The sequence below is a fragment of the Talpa europaea genome, assembly GCF_964194135.1.
Source record: "Talpa europaea genome assembly, chromosome: 9".
Taxonomy (NCBI): domain Eukaryota; kingdom Metazoa; phylum Chordata; class Mammalia; order Eulipotyphla; family Talpidae; genus Talpa; species Talpa europaea.
In genome coordinates this window covers 38,667,139-38,693,473 of record NC_140076.1, presented here as the reverse complement: position 1 = coordinate 38,693,473, position 26,335 = coordinate 38,667,139, and the positions used below count along the sequence as shown (strand labels likewise).

The 26,335-nt window shown below is 33.8% G+C and overlaps 1 protein-coding gene across 3 annotated transcripts in view; it reads left to right on the top strand.

Moving 5' to 3' along the window:
* PKN2 (protein kinase N2) overlaps window positions 1-26,335 on the top strand; it is a gene marked incomplete at both ends in the record, with an annotated part of 101,344 nt that overhangs the window by 25,307 nt on the left and 49,702 nt on the right. For all 3 annotated transcript variants that reach the window (XM_084242205.1, XM_084242206.1, XM_084242204.1), the window contains 2 exons: window positions 9,750-10,050; window positions 20,112-20,266. In XM_084242205.1, the coding sequence (XP_084098331.1) occupies window positions 9,750-10,050; window positions 20,112-20,266 (456 nt within the window). The remainder of the gene's footprint in view (window positions 1-9,749; window positions 10,051-20,111; window positions 20,267-26,335) is intronic.

The window sequence follows — 26,335 nt, the reverse complement described above, 5'->3', positions numbered from 1 at the left end:
CCATGCATATTCTAGAATTTTTCTCAGTGGCATCTTCTTCTTGAATAGTTAGTTGTTTTTGTGAGGGAGTGTGAAATAAGGAATGACTTGTGTTGCCATCTTGGTGATGTCACTTCCAGTTCTGTTTTTAACTGGTGTTCACATGGTCATTGTACATAAAAGTATGATTGATCTGCGCAGTCTTGCATCCTATGAATTCATTTATTATAGAGGTTTCTAATTCATTATTATAGATGTTTCTGATCAATTCTTAGGATTTTTTTTTGTAGATGACCATATTTTTTATTAATTGGTCAGTTTTGTTCTTCCTTTCCAATTTATATTCCTTTTATTACTTTAGTACAAGTGTTGGAATGTCAATTTTGTATTTTGTTAATTGTATAATAGTGCTGAGAGCAGATATCTTTGTCCTGATCCTATTCTTAGGGCCAAGAATTTAAGTCTTTCACTATTACATATGATTTTAGCTGAAAGTTTTTTGTAGATGCCCTTTATTAAGGTGAGAAAGTTTTCTTGTATGCCTACTTTACTATGAATTTTTAATCATGAATGTTGAGTTTTGTCAAATAATTTTTCTATATCAATTGGTATGATCATGTGTTTTTTCTTCTTTGGTCTGTTGATATGGTGGATTGTATTGATGAATTTTTGAATATTCAACCAGTCTTGCATCCCTCAGCTAAACCCCACTGGGCTGGATTCAATTGGTTTATATTTTGTTTAGGATTTTTGAGTATAAACTCATGGAAAAAATTAGTTTTTGCTTTCATTTCTTGTGTGGGGGTAATATTGACCTGAAAGGTAGCTGAGAAACATTCCCTCTTATTTTCTGGAAGAGATTTTTGTAATAGTTATAGGACTCTTCCGATTATGTATTTCATATTGGGTGAGTTTGGTGGCTTGTCCTTTTTGAGGAGTCTTATTCATTCATTTAATTAAATTTGTTGATTGATATTTAGATTTGTTTTTAATGTTCCACTACTATTTTAATTCCTGTAATAATGTAGTCATCCCATTTTATTCCTGATATTGTATTTTGTGTTTCTGTCAGTCTTGCTAGATATTTACCAGTTTTATTACTCTTTATAAGTAATCAGCTTTCGTTTCTAAAATTTTTTTATTTTCAGTTTTATTGAGTTCTGCTCTAAATTTTTATTGTTTCCTTCCTTTGCTTTCAATTTATTTCACTCTTTGTTTTATATCTTAAGATGGGAGCTTAAATTATTTGAGACTTTTCCTCTCTTCTAATGTAAACATCTTAGTGCTATAAATTTCCTGTTCGGTAATTGGCTACATCCCACAAAATTTTGTGTCTGAATAGATCTGCTTAAATCACATGACTAATCCTAACCCAGTTATCCTAAGATTGGATACTCTTTTTTTTTTTTTATAAATTTTATTGTTATATTCCCCATACAATTGCAGCCCCCCCATTCTGACCCCAATCCCTCCCCTCCCGCCCCCGCCCCCCTAAAAGTGTCTCTGGTTCATAGTTTTTTGTTGATTTTGATTTTCACTTTCTTATAGTTACTCATTTTCCTGGTCCCTTATTTAAGTTTTCTAGATTCCTGCTATGCGTGAGACCATCCGGTATTTTTCTTTTTCTTTTTGGCTTATTTCGCTGAGCATGATCCCTTCCAGCGCCATCCATGTTGCTGCAAATTGCATGTGTTTATCTTTTTTGAATGCTGAGTAATATTCCATGGTATATATGTACCACATCTTCTTGATCCAGTCATCTATTTTTGGGCATTTGGGTTGTTTCCAAAGCTTAGCTATTGTAAACAGTGCTGCTATAAACATAGGGGTGCAGGTGTTCTTTGGAATTGATGTTTCTGTGTCCTTTGGGTAAATACCTAGGAGTGGAATTGCTGGATCATATGGAAGCTCTATGTTTAGTAGGTCCAGAAATCTCCACACAGCTCTCCACAGTGGTTGGACCAGTTTGCACTCCCACCAACAGTGCAGAAGAGTTCCTTTTTCTCCACACCCTCGCCAGCATTTGTTGTTGCTAGTTTTTTTAATATGTGCCATTCTCACTGGTGTAAGATGGTATCTCATGGTAGTTTTGATTTGCATTTCCCTGATGGCAAGTGATGTTGAACATTTTTTCATATGCCTGTTGGCCATTTGCATTTCCTCTTCAGAGAAGTTTCTTTTTAGCTCTTCTGCCCATTTTTTGACTGGATTATTTTCTTTGTTGTTGTTGAATCTCATCAGCTCTTTGCAGATTTTTGTGATCAGTCCTTTATCATTAGTGTTGGGTGCAAAAATGTTCTCCCAGTTGGTGGGGTTTCTCTTTGTTTTTGTTATTGTCTCTTTTGCTGTGCAGAAGCTCTTTAATTTGATGTAGTCCCAGCTGTTTATCTTTGCCTTCACTATCACTGCTTTGGGTGATGTGTCTGTAAAGATGTCTTTGATGTGCAGATCACGTAGTGTTTCGCCTATATTTCCTTCTATATATTTTATGGTTTCAGGTCTTATGTCTAGTTCTTTAATCCATTTTGAGTTGGTTTTTGTGTATGGTGTGAGGTCAAGCTTCATTCTTTTGCATGTAGCAACCCAATTTTCCCAGCACCATTTATTGAACAAACTTTATTTGCTCCAATGCATATTCTTTGCTCCTTTGTCAAAGATTAGTTGACCATAAATCTGTGGGTTTATTTCTGGATCGAAAATCCTTCTTTAAGGCTGCCCCTCCCCTGTTGGATGCCTCAGATCTATGGTCAGCTGGCAAGTTTTGTCTTTTTCCTGACCCTTGACCTCTTGAAAAATCAGGGTTCAGTACTTTTAGTGAAGCCGTCTGATATTTAAATAAAGTTGAAGAAAAAAGTTTAAAAGATAGGAAAGCCAAACATCATTTTGCAGGTCTGCAAACAGGTACAGAGATGGGATAACATACTTAGGGGTTGCATAACCAGTAACAGAGAGCTGGTGTTAGAACTATTTCTTTGCTTTCTTTTTGAGAGCATTTTCTCCTAAACCAGTATCCTTGATTAAAGGATTATTCATGCAAGTTGATTGGACCAAGGTGTAGTTCAAATAAAGATGAATACGCCAAAGATCTCTAGGAAGGAAGTATGGAATAAAGTAGGAGTCAGGAGATGAGTGTGCTACACTCAACCAGGTCATATACTTTTCTTTATGTTTTTTGGCAAGTTGCATAGCTGCTTTGTACCTTGCTTTACTTAATACTAAAATTAAGGTAGTTAGGCTGTGTGATCCTTGAAATTCCTTGAGCAGAAACAGCATATTAATCATTGTACCCAGTGAGTTTTTATGTGTACGCTAACATTTCTTGGCATCTGTCTGGTCAGACTGTTTTATATTTCTATAATGCAGAGGAAGTAACAGCTTTTTGGCTTCTTCTCTGGGAACTTGGCCAGTGAGGAGTAAACATCCTTTCCTGTCCCTCCCTAAATTAAGTACTTCTTCACAAGTGACAGGCTTGTTCTTTTTGTCCTCTGCATCTGATTGCTATTCTTATTTTAGTGTTTTTCTTCACTTTGTGAGTTTGTTAAAATGTAGTAAATTGAAAATGTCAATTTATGTTTTAGTGCAAAGATCAGAATGTCTTTATTTCATAAAGTAAAAGGGATTTTATGTCATAATGTAAAAGGGATTGTTTGTATCAAATGCATATTAACATGTTTTCTATTTGAAATTTTTGACTGGCACTCTAGTGGTCTCACTAGAATCTAGGAATGTAGCATCCCTTACAATAGAATTGTATTGACTCAAAATAATCTAATTAAATAGCAGATAATCCTGTAGAGTATGAGGTGTCATTATATACCTTTTAAAGTTTTTTTGGGTTTCTTTCCTTTTTTCAAAATTGTGTTATCATTTATTGAGGTAACATTCATATACAACTCCAAATATAATTCAGAAGTATAAGTTCACATCTCTTCAGATGTTTGTTATCACATCCATCACTGAGGCACATATAATCCTCCTCCATAGTTCCCTGAATCCCCTCTCCTCCTGGTAGCCTCAATTCTGTGGTCAGGGTTTGTTTTGGTTTGGTTTTATCTGTCCTTTGTTTTGTTTTTCAGTATTTCACATATGAGTGAAATCATCTGGTATTTGTCTATTCCTTCTCACTTATTTTGCTTAGCATAATCTCTTCCCAGCCCACCCCACCCCACTCCCTGTTCTATCCATATTGGTCACAAATGGAAAAATTTCATCTTTTACTTTTTTAAAAAAAAATCTGAGTTCTAGTCCATTGTGTAAATATGCCATATATATATTTATTTTTAAGATTATATTTTATTTATGCATATAAGAGCTAGAGGGGGCGGTAGGCTAGAGATGTGGGGTGGTAAGAGGTTTCACCAGAGACAGAATGGGGAACAGAACAGGTGGATCTACTGAAATACACTGCTAAGGGGTGCAGTGGGCGTGACAGGAGAGGTCTGCTGTACCTTGTGGGTTGCCCCCTGGCCAGGGATCAAACTTGAGTTGCAGTGGCTGAGGAGAGCTTCATAGTGGTGAGACTTAATCCCTTGCACCACCAGGGAGGCCCCAATATGCCATATAGTCTTAGTCCACTCATTTGTGGTTGGGCACTTAGGTTGTATCCATAACTGGACTCATCTACAGTGAACATAAGAATGCATGTATCCCTTCAAATTAATGTTTTTGCTTTCTTCAAGTAGATACTGGGAGTGGGATTGCTGGGTCATATGGTAGATCTATTTTTAATATATTTAATATTATTAAAAAATACTGTTTTACATAGTGGTTGGATAATTCTTGAGTACTTGAGTATTTTTTTCATATTTCCCTTTTCTTCTACCGTGTGCCTATTCTTCAAAATCACTGAATCAGTCCTCTGACCTATTTTGCTTCCATAGCTTTCTCTGGGATTTTTAATATAGATATATGAAATAATAGATAATTTAATCAGTCACCTTGGACATTTTACATGCTGAGTTTCTGTTTTCTTCTTATCTCTTGTTCAGTGAAGCATGAATCTCTTCCATGCCCTTTCTAGTGCAATCTGTGCTGGTCTGTGTGCTGTCAAAGAGTGGTTAGAGATTCTTTACAAGCCTTTTTTTTTTTTTTTTTTTTTTTCAAATTCTCTTTTCCCCTCCTTTTTGAATAATCAGTATCTGCTAACAGCTAAATAAAATTGAGAAAACATGGACAATTTGAACAAAATGAAAATCCCTCTTAATTTTTTGAGATGATTATTGTTAATATTTTAATCTTCGTAGGGTTTCTTTTCTGTTCTCATTTTCAGCTAATTTGAAAAAAAAAACTGTGTACATAAGCAGAATATATTAGGCTGGACATACTGTTATTGAATAAAAAAGGATAAACAGGCCTCCCTGGTGGCGCAGTGGGTTGAGCCCAGCCCTGTGAAGCTGTCCGCAGCCTCTGCAGTGTGGTTTCAATCCCAGCCGGCCAGGGAGATTCCCACATGGCACAGCAGACCTCTCCTGTTGCACCTGCTACTCCCCTCAGCAGTGCTTTTGGTCGGTCTGCCTGTTTTGCTCCCCACTCAGTCTCCTCTCACCCTCCTGCGCCTCTGGCCTGTACCCCAGCTATTGTATAAATAAAAAATAAATCTTTAAAAAAAGAGTATATACATAAGAGGAAATCTTTCCCTATTCCCTCTGTTTGAAATTCTTTTGTTATGACACTTTCCTAGCATTCTGACCTTTCTTTTTCCTTTGTTTTATTTTTTTAAAAGATTTATTTATTTATTTACACAAGCACTGGGTACAGTCAGAAGCGCAGGAGGGTGAGAGAATTCACCAGAGCCAGAGCAGGGAGCAGAGCAGGCAGACTGACGAAGTACGCTGCTGAGGGGAGCAGCAGGCGGCAGGAGAGGCCTGTGCGCCATGTGGGACCCTCACCTGGAGGCTGGGGATTGAACTAGCGCTGCAGAGGCTGCGGGCAGCTTTGCAACCCAGTGCTCAACTGCTGCGCCACCGGGGAGGCCCTCTTACCTTTGTTTCAAAACCCCACTTGTAAACTTCACTAGGAAGCCTATTCCCAGCACAGTACTTTGTACATATTATTGATTTAACTATTATTGAATTGGCCATTCTATATAGCAGTATAAGTTATAACTGTTTTCTTAATTTGTATTTATAGAATTATTGACTCAAAGGGGATCACTATTTTTAAGCTTCTAGTTACATATTTATAACTTATTTTTTATGGGGTTTATGACTTATGGCTTTTAGCTGGATTACTACATCTGGAACAGTTGCAATGAGGTATATCTTCTACTAAATAATGCTCCTACCCTAAAAAAATTTTTTTTAAATCATATATGCCTAAAATTATTACCAGTTAATGAAATAATATTTTTGATATATGTAAAATAAATATTAGTCTCATGAAAATAGCTATTTAGGGCCTCCCCGGTGGCGCAGCAGTTGAGCGCTGGGTTGCGAAGCTCCCCGCGACCTCCACGGCGCTGGTTCAATCCCCGGCTGCTCCCCGGCCACCGGAGGAGGGTCCCACATGGCGCGCAGACCTCTCCTGCTGCCCGCTGCTCCCCTCAGCAGTGTGCTTCGGTCCTTCTGCCTACTCTGCTCCCCGCTCTGGCTCTGGTGAATTCTCTCACCCTCTCGCACTTCTGACTGTACTCAGTGCATGTATAAACAAACAAACAAATAAATAAATAAATAAAATACGTGCCTCTTTAAAAAAAAAAAACATTTAAAAAAAAAAAGAAAACAGCTATTTAAACCAGTGAAAATCACTGTCTCAAATTGCTCATAATTTTTGTGATGGCCAGGTACAAAAGGATAATTGTATAGATACAATCCTCACTATCAGAGCACACAGAGGGGCATTTTATCTAAATTCCATGAGAGTGCATGGGCACAAAACAAAGTAAAAGTAAACTAAGCAAACATGGGACTAGGAAGTGATATTTGAAGAAAAAGGAAAGGTATCATATCCTGAAGTATACTATGCATAGGAGCTGAGCCAACAATGTATTCGCAGTAAATTTTTGTAATTTGATATGATTGGATTTTAGGTAACAAATGAAATGAAAAGGGAATTGAAGTAGGTGAGGGCCTTCTAGGATTCACAGCAAATACAGAAGCCATTTTTATATAACAGGTAGTCTTTTTTAACAGCCTTTAAATAGTGGTACCACAGTTCTCAAGCTGTGCCGCAAGATTCTCTGGGGTTCATCAGCAAGTTCTCAGAATGCTACAGTATACTTTAATAAGTAACTGTGGTTATTAAAGAATGTAATAAAAATGTGATATCTTTCAATTTGTGAAATTTAAATACCTACTAAATTGTTGTTAAGTATGTTCTATATGTTAATAATGTATTGTGAGTATTCCCGTTATTCATCCTTACTACATAATAAATGAAATGTTTCTGTACGCCTGTTGGGGTATAGGAAAAAATTAACTGAGACACTAAGGTCACCAAGAAATTTAGGAAACCTGGGATCTATAATACATAATATTAAAGCACAGACTTGTGATGTTAATGTGATGTTAAGCATTGTTTTACTCATTTCACTTTATTTGAAGGTAGACAACAGGAGTTTGGGATTTTTCTTTTAATAGTTGTATTAGTGTTATAGATAACCAGCCAAAGATAGATCCATGAACTTTGGAAACTGAATAAATGGGTAGGATTTTTATTGCATTATACATTATAATGTATATTTTATTACATTATTTTTGGCTCGAGTAGAACTTCATTCTATATCAGCATAGATAAGAATCAGAAATTACAGCCAGGGGCCTCCCCTGGTGGCATAGCCATTGAGCACTGGGCTGCAGCACCAGTTCCATCCCCGGCCACCGGCAAGGGTCCCACATGGCGCAACAGACCTCTTCTGTCTCTCCCACTGCTCCCCTCAGCAGTGTATTTCATCAGTGTGCCTATTCTGTTCCCCGCTCTGGCTCTGGTGAATTCTCTCACCCTCCTGAACATCTGACTGTACCCCAGTGCTCGTATAAATAAATAAATAAATCTAATAAGAAAGAGAGAAATTACAGCCAGTACTTAGGTTACCTATCCTAGGAATTCTTATCTAGCATTGATGGAACCTGAACACTGTACGTACAAACTTAAAATTTTCTTTTCTGCTATTTGTGAGGATTTTAAGGGACTTATCAGCTCTAGTAAGAATGGATTTGTAGATAAACTATTTCATATCTTTGTATAGTATTCCTATGGGTGCACAGCATAAATTTGTACCAAAGCCAATATTAGATCCCATATCTTCCCATCTGTTAACTCATTTTTTCCCACTCCCTTGCAAGACACCTCATTTTTTAAAGGTTGTGAATTAGATGTAAAAAGTATTTGTACCAAAAATTTAAACAGAACTTATTTATATGTATGTCAGGCATCCTCCCCAAAATTAAAGAAAATCTTTTAACTAATTAGATCTGTGGTGCAAAAGGCACATTAAGGGTATACAGTGGAATATTAATCTTTTTTCTATGTCCTTCACAAACTCAATTCCTCAATTCCTCTTCCCAGACATAAAAAATTAGGTTTTTGTGTTTTAGAAATTAAAAGTTTAAGAACCAACAGTACTGTAATAATCTATTGTAAAGTAGTAAATGATAAACATAGGTAAAGCATTATTCTGGTTGTTTTAAGTGAAGATTAGATGCGTATAACTGATTTCTTTTTTTTTTTAAAGATTTATTTATTTTGCATACAAGGGCTGGCGTGCAGGTCAGTGGTGTGGGGAGGTGAGAGGATTCATCAGAGACAGCGGGGAGCAGAACAGGTGGATCTACTGAAATATACTGCTGAAGGGAGCAATAGGTGAGACAGGAGAGGTCTGCTGTGCCATGTGGATTAGCTCCCTAGCCGGGGATCAAACTTGTGCTGAGTGGCTGTGGATAGCTTCATAGTGTGGAGACTTAACCCCTTGCGCCACCAGGAAGGCCCTGTTTTCTTATTTTAAGATGAGTAGTTGGGTATTATGTATTGTCTTAGCACTATCTGTAGGAAATAACTTGGACATGCTTTTTAATAATGATGTTTTTGTAGTGAGTTTTGCAAATTATTGAGATAGTTAACTGTAAAATGTTTTGAATGTGGCCTTTCCAAGTATAATCCATGTGACTCATTAAGTAAAAAGTAGTCATAAAGATAGCACTATATTATCACTAATATTGCCAGTATTAAAGTGGTTTCTTAGAGAAAATAAAATAACTCAGCTGTAGAATTTAATAATACTTTTTATTTATTAAGAGACTACAATGGGCCAAGAATTATATTTGGAACATAAAATATTTTGAATTATTACTATATAAATCATAAAATATTTTTAATTATTACTATAGCATAATGCATGTAATACCTGCTCACACATCTATAAAATACTAGTGCTATTATTTAGATTTTATAACCTTTCAGTAGTTTAACTTATTGAAAGGTTAGATAACTTGTCCAAAATTCTCAGTGTAGATATTGGTAACTCATTTGGTTTGATGGTATATCAAAAATCCATTGCCTTTATACAAACCAAAGTATTTTTTGTGTGCAGATGTTAGTTTATTTTAATATAGATTTATTTATCAAGTAATGCTAATGAGTGGGCAGTTTTAGAACTTACGGTTTTGAATGGATATAAGAAAAGTGGTAAGTAGTAGTCTTTATTAAGGAAAGAATTAAATGTAATGTACTTATAAAGAATCACTTTATGTACAGTTTTATTCCTATGATGGGCATTCTACTAGTAACTAACATTCCTAAATTCTCATATTTGTATTTTTTTTTTTTCTCTGTAGGGAGAGTCCCGAAGTGTTTCATTTTCTGAGAATGTGAGTGCTGTTCAAAAATTAGACTTTTCAGATACAATGGTGCAACAAAAATTGGATGATATCAGGGATCAAATGAAGAGAGAAATAAGGAAAGAGCTGAAAATCAAAGAAGGAGCTGAAAATCTTAGGAAAGTTACAACAGATAAAAAAAATTTGGCTTATGTGGACAACATTTTGAAAAAATCGAATAAAAAATTGGAAGAATTGCATCACAAGCTACAAGAATTAAACGCACATATTGTTGTATCAGACCCAGAAGATGTTACAGGTATATATGTATTTTATTTCATGTTCATACTGTATATTGATAAGAAATATATCAGTTATTGAAATAGTAAACCTTGTGACTTAATAATTTGTAGTAGCTTTTCTGAATGTATAGGGACTATTTTTTCTCTTACACTTAAGGTCTTGGTGATAATCTATTCAAAAGGGCAGAGAGTTAATGGATGTGAAAATTGAAACATTTACTTAGAGATGAGTAATTCTGCCGCCTGTTCGCCTACCCTTTGTCAGCAGGACATTACTTAGAGTTATTTTTCCAGTGTTAATCATTTATATTAAGTGAACCACAAGCTCTTACTTGATTCATTCTGTGATCAGCAGCATAAGTTTGCCAGATGACATTTTAAAGTTAAAAATGCGTTCTGTGACCAAAAGATATCTTTATTCTTTGCAAATGTAATTATTTAAACCTGTGACCTTTATTCTTAGTGTACTAAGCAACTGAATTAATAACTATACTACCAGGCATATTGTTTTAAAAAGACAAAAATTTTCAAAGCAAACATTACTTTTCCCTTCCTTAAATATATATAGATAATAAAAGGAAAATATAATGCATAAATCCAAACTAAGCATAATTTTTAAACAGTAGAATATCACAAATGTTTGTGTTGGAAATTTTCAGTGTTACAGAAAATAAAAATAGAAAACTACTCTTGTTCCCCCTAAACCTGCTCCCTAAAGTTAGCATTGCTAATTTTTTGATATATCCTTCTAGAAAAAACTTGGTATTTGTACCATTATCTATATGTCTATGTATACATTACCCCTAATAGTTTTCATTTAAAAAATTATATGACATATTTGATAGAATAGTCTTTGCAAAGATGATTTTTTTTTGCAAGATATTTAATCAGTAACTTGATTTCTGTACTCTGTAACTCAATTTCTTTGTCTGCAAAGTAGTAATACATATAGAGTAATATACATACAGAGCAACACATGTAGAGTATCAAGCATCATAGAAATTATAGAAGAACCTGTGCAATTTCATAATGCAAAATAACGGATATAAGTAAAATTAAATTCAATTAAGAAATACATAAATTTAAGAACCTTAAATTATCAGTCTCATAGATTGCATAAATTCTTCTAATGTTTAGTGTGCTTCATAGAACTTGTTTTTTAATACATCACTTTCAAACCATAGGGATTTCATTTGGAGACTTCATGTGGACTTCAGCCTCTAACAATAATTGAATTTTTAAAATGAAAGGAACCATTTTCTTATTTAGAGTTGAAATAATCCCAAAGGTGTAAATTAATTTGTCTAGAATCATAAGTTAGCTAAAGAATTCTTCGGTATGTCATCTAGCATTCTATTGCTCACATTAAATAATTATATTATAAATGGAAATTTTTATTAAAAAGTTGCTTTTTAAATGCATTATATAAACTTAGAAATAGCCTGTTCTCTTGGAACTCTGCGGAGCTCTACATATTTTGTCCATTACATCTTTAGGATAGAGTCTAAAATAAGAAATGGTCCTGGGGCTTTAAACTCTGTTTATTTAGAGAAAACATTTTCCACCTCTCAGAGTACCTTGTAATTGGAATGTAGAGAGTTTCTGCCACACAAAGAGCAGCCCCTTAAAAAAAAACCAAAAAACTTAAGTATAAACTACATCTATTAAAATGTGCATATTTTAACTGTGTGATTTAATAAGTATTAACAATTGTGTGCCCCAGGTAACCATCACTGCAAGCAGTAATCTTGAATATTTCTATCATCTTAATGGTTCTTATATATATATATATATATATATATATATATATATATATATATATATATATATATATCAGTCAATTCCTAATCCTCATGCCTGGCCTTACTCAACCATTGGTCTGCCTTCAATTACTTTCTGTTAAATTTGTATTTTCCAGAAATGCATAGAAATGAATTACCTTTAAGTCCCACTATCAAAATCCTTTTCTCCATGAAAAACCAATTTGGACCACTGTAAAACCTTCCCTGACTTGTTCTGATTCTTCTCTGTTCTGCTTTTTCCATTGATTAATATATGGACATCATTTATTTCTATACATGTTTATATCACTACACTGTATGTTCCTTCAGGGCAAGGACATATTTTCATTCATCTGTTTTCAAGGCTTATCCCAGAACCTGGTATATTTTGTATTTACACAACAAACAAACAAAACATGGCAAATAGAAATCTTGTATTGGCTCTTATAATTAACACTAAGATAAAATCTGTCATATTTTAAATATTTGATAAATTAAGGAATAAACCTTAAATAAAAGTTTAGGAAGAAATTCAGAAACTTTCTTTACTGATCACTTTTAGTGTTAATTTTTCAGGTAATTACAAGGCAAATGTTATGTGAAATAGTTTCTACTGTGACTTCCTATTATTTCAGTTTGTAATAAACTTGAAAAGTTTATTTCCAAGTTATTAAAATTTTAATTTATTAAAAAATTAGCTCTCTTAGTAGGTGGCATATTCACAAAATTTGATATTAAGTTTTTTTTGTGGTTTTTTTTTATTTACCCTCATTATTGACTTAACAGCATTAAAAGCAAAAACAACACAAGAGTATTAAAGATAGTTCAGCATTCATTTTATGTCAAGTTGCCATAAGATTTTATATATTTTGCACTGCACACAAAGGTAAGCAAAATTATATCTTTTAGATTACATCTGTCAAGAAGATTCAGGACATGGTACATTGCTCTCACTTCTTTAAAATATGTGTCTGATAGTTCTGGCCAAAACCTCTAATATTAAAATAAACAGAAGTGGTGACATTGGGCATCCTTGATTTGTGGTGGCTCTTAGGAAAACTTTACCTTTTTTTACCATCATTATGTTGACTGTTGGTTTGTGATATTTAGACTTTATTATAGTGAGGTAGGTTGCTTCTGGTCCCATCTTGTTTTGAGTTTTTATCATAAATGGGTGCAGAATCTTATCAAATGCTTTCTCTGTGTCTATTCGTATTATAATTTTTATTTTTACTTTTGTTTATATGTTGCATCACATTGATTGATTTACACATACTTAACTATCCTTGTTTTTCCTGAGTAAATCCCATGTGATCATGGGATATAATTCTGTTGATTTTGACTTGCTAATATTCTCTTGAAGATTTTTGAATCAGTATTCATCAGATATATTAATCTATAATTTTCTTGTCCTGTCTTTGTCTGGTTTCAATATTAAGGTAATGTTGACACTGAAGAATGTATTAGGGAACATTCCCTCTTATTTTTAAAAACAATTTGAACAACATAGATATTGGTTCTTTTTTAAAGGTTTGATGAAATTCATATGTAAAGCCATCTACTTCTGTGTGTTTGAAAGATTTTTTTATTGTGGTTTCAATTTCCATGCTTGTGATTGGTTCATTTCATCTGTTTCTTCCCTGGTTAGTCTTGATGTAGGGTGTTATTAACCTAAAAATTAGTCCTTTTCTTCAAGGTTATCAAGTTTATATTAGCATAGAGTTGTTGATAGTAATCTCTTGTTTTTGTTCACCATTTCTTCATGCGTCTCAGATGTTCCTTCTAGAGTCATTTTCTTCTTCCTGAAGGTATATAATTTAAAAAGGTATTTACCATAGGTATGCAATTCTAACTTGGCATTTATTTTCTCTCAGCACTTGAAAACTGTCATTTCAGTTTTCTGGAGCCCACGGTTGTTGAGGAGGCAGATGTCAGTGCAATGTTTACAGCCAGAAGATAACTTGCCTTTCTCTCTAGCTGCTTTTAAGATACTCTCTGTCTGAGGTGTTTTACCCTTTAAGAACAGTAGCATTTGCTCTGTTTGGGATTTGTTGGAGTTTCTGAATCTGAAATTTGGGTATTTCATCAATTAAGGTGATTTTTAGCTGCTGTCCCTATGAATATTGCATCTCCTGTATTTCCTCTAGTCTCTCATTTTCGAACTCCAGTTAATGAAGATAATTTCTTCAAGTTTCTCTCCATTTCTCTAATACCTTCTTTACCTGTGTGCAGTTTATTCTTTGCAGAAAAAGTTGTGATGTATAATTTTTTAATTTACTTTTATTAAGATATAATCTTTAATGTTTTAGTAAGAATAGTTTTTAATTTATGTCTGTTACATCATTGTGTATTCCCTATAAAATTCCCATTACCAATTCACCTGTGAACCTTCACCATAGTCCCTTGTGCTCCTCTCTCCCCGTTTTGATCCTTTCCCCCTCCCTCGCAGAATGTAACTGAGATATAATTGATATGTAAGTTTAAGGTGTACAACATGTTGGTTTGATATATTTATATATTGCAATATGGTTATCACCACAGTATTAGCTGGCACCTCCATTACATAATTATCATTTCTTTTTTGTGTTAGGAACAATTAAGATATAGTTTCTTAGCTTTGAAGTTTATAATACAATGTTGTTTACAGTCACCATGCTGTACATTAGATATCCAGGACTTGTTATGTACTGGTTTCAAGTTTGTACCGTTAAATAACCTCTCTGATTTCCTCTAACCCCTAGCCACTGGTAACCAGCCACCGTTCTACTCTGTTTATTTATAAAATTGTCTGTTTTCAGAGTGCACGTACAAGTAATGTCATGTATTGTTTGTCTTTCTCTGTCTATCTCAATTTAATGCCCTCAAGATCTGTCATTGTTGTTGCACATAGCAGGATTTCCTTGTTTCTGATAATAGAATAATAGTCCATTTGTGTATATATGCACACACACACACATATTTCACCTCTTTATTCATTTCTTGAGGAAGAACCTAGATTGTTTGCATATCTTAGTTATTGTGACTAATGCTGCTTGGATATATATCTAGGAGGGGAATTGCTGGACCGTATTATATATATGTTATTAATTTTTTGAGGAATTTATCAGTACATTCCCAGTAACAGTATACAGGGTTCCTTTATCTTTAAGGAACCCTTACCAATGCTTGTTATCACCTTTCTTCTTACTAACTGTTCTAGCAAGTGTGAGGTTGTATCTTGTTGTGGTTTTGATTTGTGTTATCCTGATGATTAGTGATTTCAGCAACTTTTCATATACCTGCTGGCCATTTGGATATTTTTGGGAAAATGTTAATTTAGTTTCTTTGTCCATTTTTTCATCAGACTGTCTTTCTGATGTTTTCAGTCATGTGAGATCTTTCAGTATTTGCAGATATTCCCTCCTGTAGTTTGTCTTTTCATTTTGTTGCTCTTTTACTGTACAGAAAAGCCTTTTAGTATGATATAGTCTAACTTGGTTTTGTTTTTTTTTTTTGTTGTTGTTGTTGGTTGTGCTTTTGGTGTCAAAAAAAAAAATCATACCCAAAAAATCATTAAGACAGTGTTATGACTTCTTCCCTACATATTTCTTCTAGTTTTTTGGTACCAAGTCTTATGTTTAAGTATTTGAGTTACTGATTCTTGCTTGCCTGTAACTGGATGCTAAAGTGAATGAGATTCTTCCCTGGTTCCCTGGTGTATAGTGCTGGATGGCACAGACCCCATAGAGGCACCCTTGTTCATGGATGGATGTCTAATTTCATTGTTAGAAAAGGGGAAATGAAAGGGAGGAACCATTATAGTCCTCTGATGCTGTTATCACCTATAATTTTAGTTATTCAGTTTGAAATATTTTCCATTGTCTTTGCAATCCAATCCGGTGAGTTACTTAAAGGGGTGTTTCTTAGTTATTAAACAAATGAGGATTTTCTAATTATCCTTTATTGATTGATTTCTTATTTAATCACACTGTAGTTCTTCAAATTTGCTGAGCATGTTCTATTTGCCCTATATATGGTCAAGTTTTAAAAATGTATTGTGTACTTAAAAATAATATTCTCCAGGTGTTTAGTGTTATTCCTGATATGTTAATAGGCTAACCATCTAATTGTGATGTTAAGCCTTCTGTATCCTTGCTGGATTTTTGTCTGCTTATTTTCTATTGCAAAAATATTGCATTAGTGTTTAGTGAAATGTGAAGTTGCCATTTTCTTTTTAATTTTCTTAATTTTTGATTTATCTTTTGGCCTTATTAGTTGGCACCTACCAATTGAAAATTGATACATATTTTCTCTTGAAAAGGAAAATAAGTTATTCTACATGACTTTTTTAAATTTCCCAGTATTTTTTGTTGTTAATGTAATTTGGAGATTGGTGTTACTGATTGCATGAAATACCTTTTTTTCAGTTTTTTACTTTCAACTTTCTATTATGTTTTGGGTATGTATTTTGTGAATAATATTGGGTTGGATTTGATTTTATTTGTTTGTTTTTATCTATGCTAGTGATCTTTATCTTTTACCTGGTTCATTTGGTCCAGTGATTTACATAACTAGTGGTAATATTAGGATTTATATTTAATATTTTGTAATTTTAACAATTTTTTCTTGCTACTTTTATTGTATTTTTAAACAAAAGTCAGTTATCTTGGAAATTTCTGTCATGCATACTTATCAAAGAACTTAAAGTTAATTACTGTATCCATCTCTCACATAATTCAGAAGTCTTAGAATGCCTCTATTTACCCATAACTTGATTTATATGTTGCTGTTACCTTAATTTTAGTTATATTTAGCATGAATGTCAGAGATTAAGCATTTAAAGTCATTCAAAGGAAGCTTTTCTGTGCTCTTCATTACTCAGTTTTCTTTTGATGTACCAATTAGTATTACTTTTTTTCTTCCTGAAGTACATTGTATAACATTTCTTCTTAAGAATTGAGTATCATTTCCATTTTCCTTTGCTAGTGTTTTTATTTTGTTCTCATTCTTGAAAGGTGTCTTCACTGAGTTTACATATAAGCTTGATGGTTATATTATTAACTTAAAGAATCTTCATCTTCTTCTAACCTTCATTGTTGAGTTTGCAAAGTCTACTGTTAATCTAATAGAAGCTTTTTTAAAGGTGCCTTTTTCTGTGGCTGTTCTTACGGTTTTCTGTTACTTTTTTTTTTTTTAATATATAAATATGTGTTCTACCATGAGATGTATATGGTCCTGTTTTTGCTTTGTTTTTTTTTTTTTTTTAATTTATTTTTGTGTAGAAGAACTGGGGTGTAGATCAGAGTTGCAGGGTGAGGGATGAAAGGATTCACCAGAGACAGTGAGGAGCAGAACAGGAAGACCTACTGAAATATGCTGCTAAGGGGAACAGCAGGCAAGACAGGAAAGGTGATTAACCCCTGGCTGGGGATTAAATTCCGGCCATTACAGTGCTAAGACTTAACCCTTAGGCCACCAGGAGGTTCTGTGTTCCTATATTTCTGCTGGAAGTTAATTGGACAACTTGAATCTGTGGAATGGCATTTCTTTCCTAAGTTCTGAAAAAAGTATAGTCATTATCTCTTTACATGCTGTCTTTGAATCATTTTTCTTTTTCTTCTAAAACCCAATAAGACATATTTTAGTTTTTGCCCTGCTTCTACCCTCTTATTTTCAGTCTACACCTCCTTTAAAACTCCATTTTTCACTATCTAATCATCTGTTAAGTTACTCATTAAAATAGTGAAGATCAAGTCCCAGCACTCAAATATTTATAGTCTTGGAGGTAATACAGACATGAAAATAGATCATTATACATTTTCGATACAGAAAATAAAATAAAAATAATTGGAAGACAAATTGAAGGATGATGAGAGGATGTTCCCTGGAAGAAATTAATGAATAAGTTCAGTTATCACTAGTATGAAGGAAGACATATTGTATTTTTCAGAGCTAGGAAGAGTCGTATATTATTCAACTAAATATAGACTTTGACAAAGAAACAGTAGTGGAAAGTTAGTTTGGAGTGGTTAGAATAACGCCTTTAATGCCTAAATATGAAGGTAGTACTTTTGGCAGGGAGGTAGGGGACCTCTTTGATCTAATATATAAGCATTGCATTAAAACATTTGTATTGAATTTGTATAGTTTACATATTGTAATGTTTAGAAGGTTAGAAGCATGAACAGTTCTTGAAATAACCTCCCCCGTAGTTCCCAAGCTCACTTCAGTAATTATAGCAATAAATGTAGCAAATGGATATAATGTCATTCGTTTCAGTCATGAAGTGTAGTTTATTAATCGACAAAAAAATTACTTAGCTTTTTACATTTCCTCTTTGGAGAATTGTCTTTTTAGTTCTTCTGCCCATTTTTTGACTGGGTTGTTTACTTTGTTTTTGTTGAGTTCTGTGTGCTGTTTGTAGATCTTTGATATCAGTCTCTTATCAACAACTGTATGTTTTATAATGATATAACTTGCCCTAACCTATAAAGAGAAAACTGGTGAGAAGAAAATTAGCAAATGGAAAAGCACCTTAATAGGGAAAATAGGTGAGATAGAGGAAGGCGACAAAATGTTTCTCTAAATTGAGCAAAAAAAAAAAAAAAAAAAAGGACTATATGAAACAAGGCAGAAACATTCCATGCATAGTAATATGTTAAGTACTTTTGTAAGCCTGATCTGAGAACTTACCTACCTTTATACGTGTTTTCTGTAAGAATGTCATTTCTAAAATCAACTTTTGGAGCAGCTTATTTGTAATTTATGGAATTCAGTTGCAATAAAAATCTTTCTTGAATCGTGGCTAAATGTTTGGCTTTACCTGTTTTCTTTCACGTAAATTGAGGGTAATGTATGATAGGAATACACATTTGTGTGTGTGTGTATGTATAGTAGTTATATATGGAAGTACACACACATGCACTCTACTTGTTTATAAGGCTTTTACATGGCAAACACATCATATAAAATAATATGGTAAATTTTGGGAACTGTATGACCTTGGATAAGTTTGTTACATCTCAGTGCCCTAGTCTTCTTTCCTATAATCTAGATATAATACTCCTTGTACTGTTTGTGAGGATTTATGACTTTAGATTTAAATTTTATGAGTTAAATTTATGAGTTTATCAGGACTTTACACCAACATATATTTTGATTTGCATTTCATAGTAATATATAAATGATAAAATAATATTTTATATCACTATCTGGCATAGTACCTATTTTTGTAGGTAAATTAGCAAATATATTTAAATGATTTTTGAACTAGTGGATTTTTTTAAAGGAATATAAAATCACACATAAAACATTCATTTAAATCAGTTAGTAACATATTGTAGAGAAAGGAACACTGAAACACAAACATTAAGTACCTTAGAGATTAGGCAGTTTTCCAGTGATTGCTTACTTCTAAGTAAATTATCTCTAGTCTTCTAGTTGTTTGTTTTTTGTTTTTTAATAAATCAAATAGGCACCCAGTGAGCATAAAACAGTAACTTTGATTGTGAGGACTTTTAATTACATGGGAAAATTATTAGAAGTGTTTCAATAAGAATTACTCTGAATAATTAAGGGTCCTATTGGAAAATTTTGGTTTTTTTAAAAACAGAAGCAGCACAGTTTTTATTTTTGGTAAGAGAAAAAAAATATGAGAAGTTTAATGATACATATACCTCCTGTATACATAGGAGAGACCCAGTAAGACAGAGTAGCTTGTCCATGTAACACAGTATCTTTAATCAAAAACTGTCAACTTAAGTTTTTCGTCTTCCTACATCCCCTACAATAAATATGATAGCAATCATTCACAATCTTTAAAAGATTTTTTACTGTGACTAACATCCTGATAGAAGAAAACTAAATGTGAAGCCTTTTATATGTATGCTTAGGCTGTTCCTAATTAATGTTAGCATTGTATTTGAATTATCCTTAGTTCTGTTTATATAAAGAATTACCTTAGTGGAATTTGTATGTTGTGTTATGCTTTGTTCTCTAACCAATTGAGCAATAAGTAGGGAATTTAGTTTAATTATTGATTTGATTATTCAAATTGCTTTGACTTACAACAGTGTTGGGGAAACTTTGGACAATAATCTAATTTAGTTTTAGACTCAGTTTTAGTTTTAGACTCTGTCCTGCAAATCTGCTTGAATATTTTCTTGACTTCAGCAACTTTTGTTAAACACAGATGAGATTTCATTTAGGTGACTTCAAGCTCTTCTTAAACTCTGTAAGTCTTTACTCTTTGAAAATATTAACTTCCAATTTTAAGGAGCAATTGATCCTAGTAATAAATTTTAACTTACTGTTCACAGATTGCCCACGGACTCCAGATACTCCCAGTAGTGACCCTCGTTGTTCCACTAGCAATAATAGATTGATGGCCTTGCAGAAACAATTAGATATAGAGCATAAAGTGAAACAAGGTGCAGAGAACATGATACAGATGTACTCAAATGGGTCTTCAAAGGTAAGTACAGTAAGTAATTGTAAGTCTATATAGTCAGTATTTATTATTTGTATATTTGGTATTTAAGAATTTACTTAAATACCCCAAATTAGTACTTAAATACCCCACTTTACTCAAATACCCCAAATTAGTACTTAAATACCCCAGTTTACTCAAATACCCCAAATTAGTACTTCTGGGACTTTCGCAGTCATTTGTTGACATGCACAGAGGAGTAGAAACATCAGTTCATGTGTATGTTCACAACTGATGTGAAGTCACGTATCATTCTGTTGCCTTGTTTAAGTTGTCACTTTTTTGCTTTTGAAAATTTTACTATTCAAACACTATGATTGGTAGGTATATATCCATGTGTATATATTTATACTATTATAGAAGTATACATGCATATCTTAGCCTTCAAATTTGAAAGTATCAGCAACAAAGTAAGTTGAAACAAAATGGTTTTTGTTTTTTTAACTATAACTTTTTTATTATTATTAATTTTTTCATTTTTTTTTAAGATTATTTATGTACAAGAGCTGGGGTACAGGCCAGAGTCGCGGGAGGGTGAGAGGATTCACCAGAGACAGAGCGGGGAACAGAACAGGCAGACTGACGAAACACACTGCTGAGGGAAGCAGCTGGCGAGATAGGAGAGGTTGGCTACACCATGTGGGACTCTTGCCGGCTGGCCAGGATCAAACTCGTGCTGCAGAGGCTGCGGACAGCTTCACAGCACAGCATTCAACCTGCTGTGCCACCGGGGAGGCCCCAAATGGTTTTTAAAATATTTTTAAAATTGCTTATTTCTAACAAAACTAATAGAAAATTTGGTTACATAAGTATAGGGTACACAGCACTCTATTTGCAAATTTTGTTAAATAGAAAATTTTTTTAAAAATCAGATTCTATTGAATTTTCCATTACTGCATATGTTTTAATGAAACGACAGGATATTCTAGCATAAATGATTATTTGGACTAGATCTGTGAGCTTTTGAGGGATCTGGTATGGGTATATAACTCTTACTTGAAAGTCATTGTTACAGGGGAAAAGTGTTACTAATGACACAGTGTCCTTCTTTTGAGGTATTATTTTGAGAAAGAAAATAATCGGGAACCACTGAACCAGATTATCTTGAAAGTTCTTTCCAATTTTAGAGTCTGTAGTTTTTAAATTTCTAAAAAGGATAGATAGGTGTATTATAAAATGTACTTTTCAACTCTCAGCTCATTTATTTTAAAGATGCTTGCCTCTGCAGATCAATGGGTTTTTCCCATATTTTAATAGGTATTTATTTAAAAAATTCAAGATAAAAGTTGTTTTTTGTGTTTTCTTTTTTTAAGTTTAGGAGTAATTTGAAAATGAGAGGTGGGATCTTCACTCAGAGTCATTTACCTTACCGTTTGAAATTAGGGGAGATGCGAAAAGATAGAAATGCACCTGTGTCCATATTCAAAGGCATTTTTAAATGTTAATAGAAATATATTTGTTCCTACTTGATACATTACTTATGTGATGTAATACAGACAGTATTTCACTAACTTTGATCATTTATTATGGAGTAGCAGAGTTGGTATTTTCTGTTATTGTTCTTGGCATTCAATGCTGACCTTTAGTTTTAGAGATTTTTCATTTTTTGATCAAATGTTATTTTGAACCTTTTTTTAGAGGGCAAATACTATGTTTTTATTTATGTGGATACACTATATTATGCTGAGTGTTTTAAAATTTAATCAACCAGTAACCATCCTTTGGAATAAGGGTTTTTAATCTAGGGAGGATGGATTAGATTGAGACATTTCTGAACCCTCAATGAATGAATCAGAGCCATATGTTTCATTGTATTCTCAAAGTGGTCTGCAACCACCCCCCAGCATTGAATAGGGTTATAGACATGCTTAAAGTAAAATAAATAAAATACTACCATAACTACAATTATAAATTGAATAGGTCTATGAGCAACTTGCTAAAACAAATGGATAATTTTCCCTTAGCCTTTTATTTTTAATTAGGAAATTAATCTGAGAAGGGAGTCATGTAGAGGTCCAGAGCATGCTAACAGCTGCCTTAGTCTCTGAGGTAGGCATGCTAATTATTGTTGTTTAAGTTTGGTCTCAACTATTTTTATTTTTCATCTCTGAACCTCTGAAAGGGTCAAGTGTATCTTCACAAGATACAGGAATATTTTAAGTTGAATAGGATATTAGTTTATTTATTAAGAACTTAACAGTTTGGGAGCCATTATGCTAGGTTTTGGTATATGAATGTAACAAAGATAGTTCCTTATACATAGTAGATACTCAGTAGGTCATATCTTACTTTCAAGAGAGTCATATCTAAAAAAGATACCACATGTAAGTAATTACGTATATAATAGGGGTATGTTATTTTGGAAGCACAATTGTGAAAAATCACTTAGCTGATATAAGAAAATATTAAAGTCTTAAGAGAATATTGAAGTCTTAATATAAGATTAGAAGGATTTGTAGTTTAAGGAATTACTTTCTAGGGATGGTCCTGTGGGTGAATCAAGTATGTACAGGTTAAGCAACTGGAATATTGTGGCTTTTTCTAAGAAATGGAAGTGCTTTTAAATGGCTATCACAACAGTGCTCAGCTTTTTTCTTTTTCTTTTTTTTTTTTTTTCTTTTTTTAGAACTCGGGTATAGGCCAGAGGTGTGTGTGGGGGGGAGAGGATTCACCAGAGAGAGTGGGGAGCAGAACAGGCAGATCTACTGTAATACACTGCTGAGAGGAGCAGCGGGCAAGACACGAGAGGTCTGCTGCTCCATGTGGGTTGCTCCCTAACTGGCCAGGGATCAAACTTGTGCTGCAGTGGCTGCCAATTGCTTGGTAGCGCTGTCTTTAACCCCTGTGCCACCAGGGAGGCCCTCAGCTTTTTTCTTATGTAACTTATCTGAGGGTAAGTGAAGTGCCCTTCTAACAACAGTCATCAACTGTAACAGTCAAACAGTCATTTTCAATGAAAGGTCATGCCTTCATTGGAGAACAAATCTAAACCTCTAGGAAGGCACATCTTATTTTGGATAATCCTCCATGTGATTCCAACAGGAGTTTTTGTTTTTGTTTTTTTTTTTTCCCCCTGTTCACAGCAGGCAGAGCTTTAATTGGGTGAGGTGTAGCATAAGTGAAAGAAACCCAGATTATAAAGTATATTTTGGACAAAATGAAACAGTTGAGATTCTATCTTATAAGACAAATGGGGCTGCTGAAATACTTCTTAGCAGAGAAAATACACATCATCAGATTTAAAGTTTAGAAAGTTCACATCTATTTTCCTCAGACTTGAAGATTTAATTAAAGAGGGTCAATCAAGTCTTAAAGGCTGCAAGTTTAAGTAGACTCTTGGGAAAATCCAGGTTAAACATGCTTCCTCCCCTTGTAACAGCAGTGAAAACAACAGTCATGCTATGTAGTTAGAATAAATATGTGGTCTGGATATGAAGTAGAAGGGAGAGTTGAAGATGATTTTTAGATTGGTTATAGTCAGACTGTTAAATGTTGGTGTCCTTACAATGATAGGTAATTCACTATATATGGAGAAAATTTCAGGAGAGGAATAATTCATTCAGTTTTGCTCTGAACAATTGTCTTTAAAACTCTGGTTAGGGCCTCCCCTGGTAGCACAGCAGTTGAGCGCTGGGCTGCGAAGCTGCCCTCAGCCTCTGCAGCGCCGATTCGATCCCCAACCCCCAGCGAGGGTCCCACATGGTGCGACAGACCTCTCCTGCCACGTCCACTGCTCCCCTTAGCAGTGTATTTCCTCAGTGTGCCTGTTCTGTTTCCTGCTCTGGCTCTGGTGAGTTCTCTGACCCTCCTGCTCTTCTGACTGTGCCCAGTGCTTTTGTAAGTAAATAAATAAATCTTTATTAAAAAATAAATAAATAAAACTCTGGTTATTGGATTCTGTATGATAAAATTGTTATTTTAGGACATCTTAAGCCAGAGTAGTCCTTTCAAAAAGTGTAAGTCAAGTATTTTCACATTCCTGTTCAAAACCCTGCAGTAACTTTCTATCATGCTTAGAACAAAATCCAGATTTCCTACTGTGAGACTGCAAGTTCATACATGATTTACTCTTGACTACCTTTTGATCTTCTAAAATACTTTCATTCTCTTTTATTACCCTCCAGCTACATTGGCTTCTTTGCTATCCCTTGAACATACCAAGCACACTTGTACTTCTGGGCCTTTCATTTACTATGTCTCTGCTTCGATATTTCTTCTCCCGAGTACTTTACATGGCTTTCTCTCTCAGTTCTTTAAAGTCTGCTCAGATGCTACCACCTCTACAAGTTCTTCATTACTATCCTATGTAGAGTAGCAGCCTCTGTCTTTGCTTCTCCCTTTTACTGGATTACCAGTACTGAAAATTATAGTTAATAGAGAAATAATATTAATTTCATGATTCTAAGCAGCACTCCTGGTTTTCAGAATAACCTCTGAGTGCTTGATAAGACATGTCTCCAACATGTCTCCCATTTATATATTCAGATGACAAGCCAAACTGTTAAAATTTGAATTCCTTCTAACCTCTAACTCTTCTTTTTAAAAATGCTCTCACATCTTTTCATACTTTTTACTCACTTGAAAATACCTGACCATTTATCCAGGCTCCCCTTTTTGTCTTCCAGTACTGACATACTTCATATTCAATTTTATGTACAGAAACAACTCATAAAACCTTTTTGGATCCCCTTAGCTAAAATTAATCCCATTCTTCTTTGAGCTTTTCCTTGGGTACTTTTAATATTGAATACATCTGTACTTTTTCAGTCAAACTATAAGATTTATAGGGTAGCATCCTAACTAATTAATCTTTGTATTTTCACTAGATGTGATAACCATAGTATGCAAAATTAGCCATAAATATGTTTTGGAAAAATAATAATTGGTTTATTTATTTCTGAAAGTTGTATGTATAATGTAGTTTATTTGTTATAGTATCCCACTAATGACTTGTAAAAGTTTTAAAATAAAATTTAAAAGTATATAATTTGAAATTATAAAACATTAATTTATGTTTTTGTAATTGTAAAACACTGCACATTCCAGATTTAACTGTTCATTATGGAATGCTAATTACCAATAGTAAACTGCATTAAACAGTCCTTTTTATATGATTCAAACAATTATATAAAAAATTTCCCTAAAATCTTAGTGTAAAAGGAAGGTTATTAAAATAATTTAAAAGGGAGTAGCTGATTTGAAAAGCATACTAGGGCTTCCCCTGGTGGCACAGCGGTTAGCGCTAGGCAGCGAAGCTGCCCGCAGCCTCTGCAGTGCCGGTTCAATCCCCGATCGCTGGGGAGGGTCCCACATGGTGTGGCAGACCTCTCCTGTCGCGCCCGCTGCTCCCCTCAGCAGTGTATTTCTCAGTCTGCCTGTTCTGTTCCCCACTCTGTCTCTGGTGAATGCTCTCACCCTCTCGTGCATCTGGCCTGTACCCCGGTTCTTATATAAATAAATAAACAAACAAATAAATAAATAAATCTTTTTTAAAAAGCATACTATTAGTTAGAATTTCATTGAAATAATCATTAATCAATCAATATTTTTATTGCTCTAAAAAGCACATTTAATCATGTGCTGGACAATATAATTTTAGTTTTATTTAATGCTTACAGAAGTTATATATTTTTAAGTGGCATTCCTTGTCTGTACAATTTCTGTAAGAAATCTAAAGCTTGCATTAAGATAGGCAACTTCTCCAAGCTTATATGTAAGAGACTTGGACCTAAGTCTATCTGCAAGCACATTTGTTCACATTAAATTAGGAACTTCGGGATATTAAATTTTTCTGCTACTGTGATCTGGTTTCAAAGAAATAGAAAAGTAATTTCCTATCTTCGGTTTGTCTGATGTTCCTAATACTGTATAGGAGGAGGAGAAGGAATAAAGGTGAAATTAAAGAGAAAATTATTTTCATTTTAAGTTTTGAAGGCAGATAGTTGATATAGTTGTATATATAAAAGCATATGTAATAAGTCATAAATACCAATCAAGCCAGTATCCTTATTGATAAAGCAAAATTAGCAAATTGGATGTGTGTGCACCTCTTGG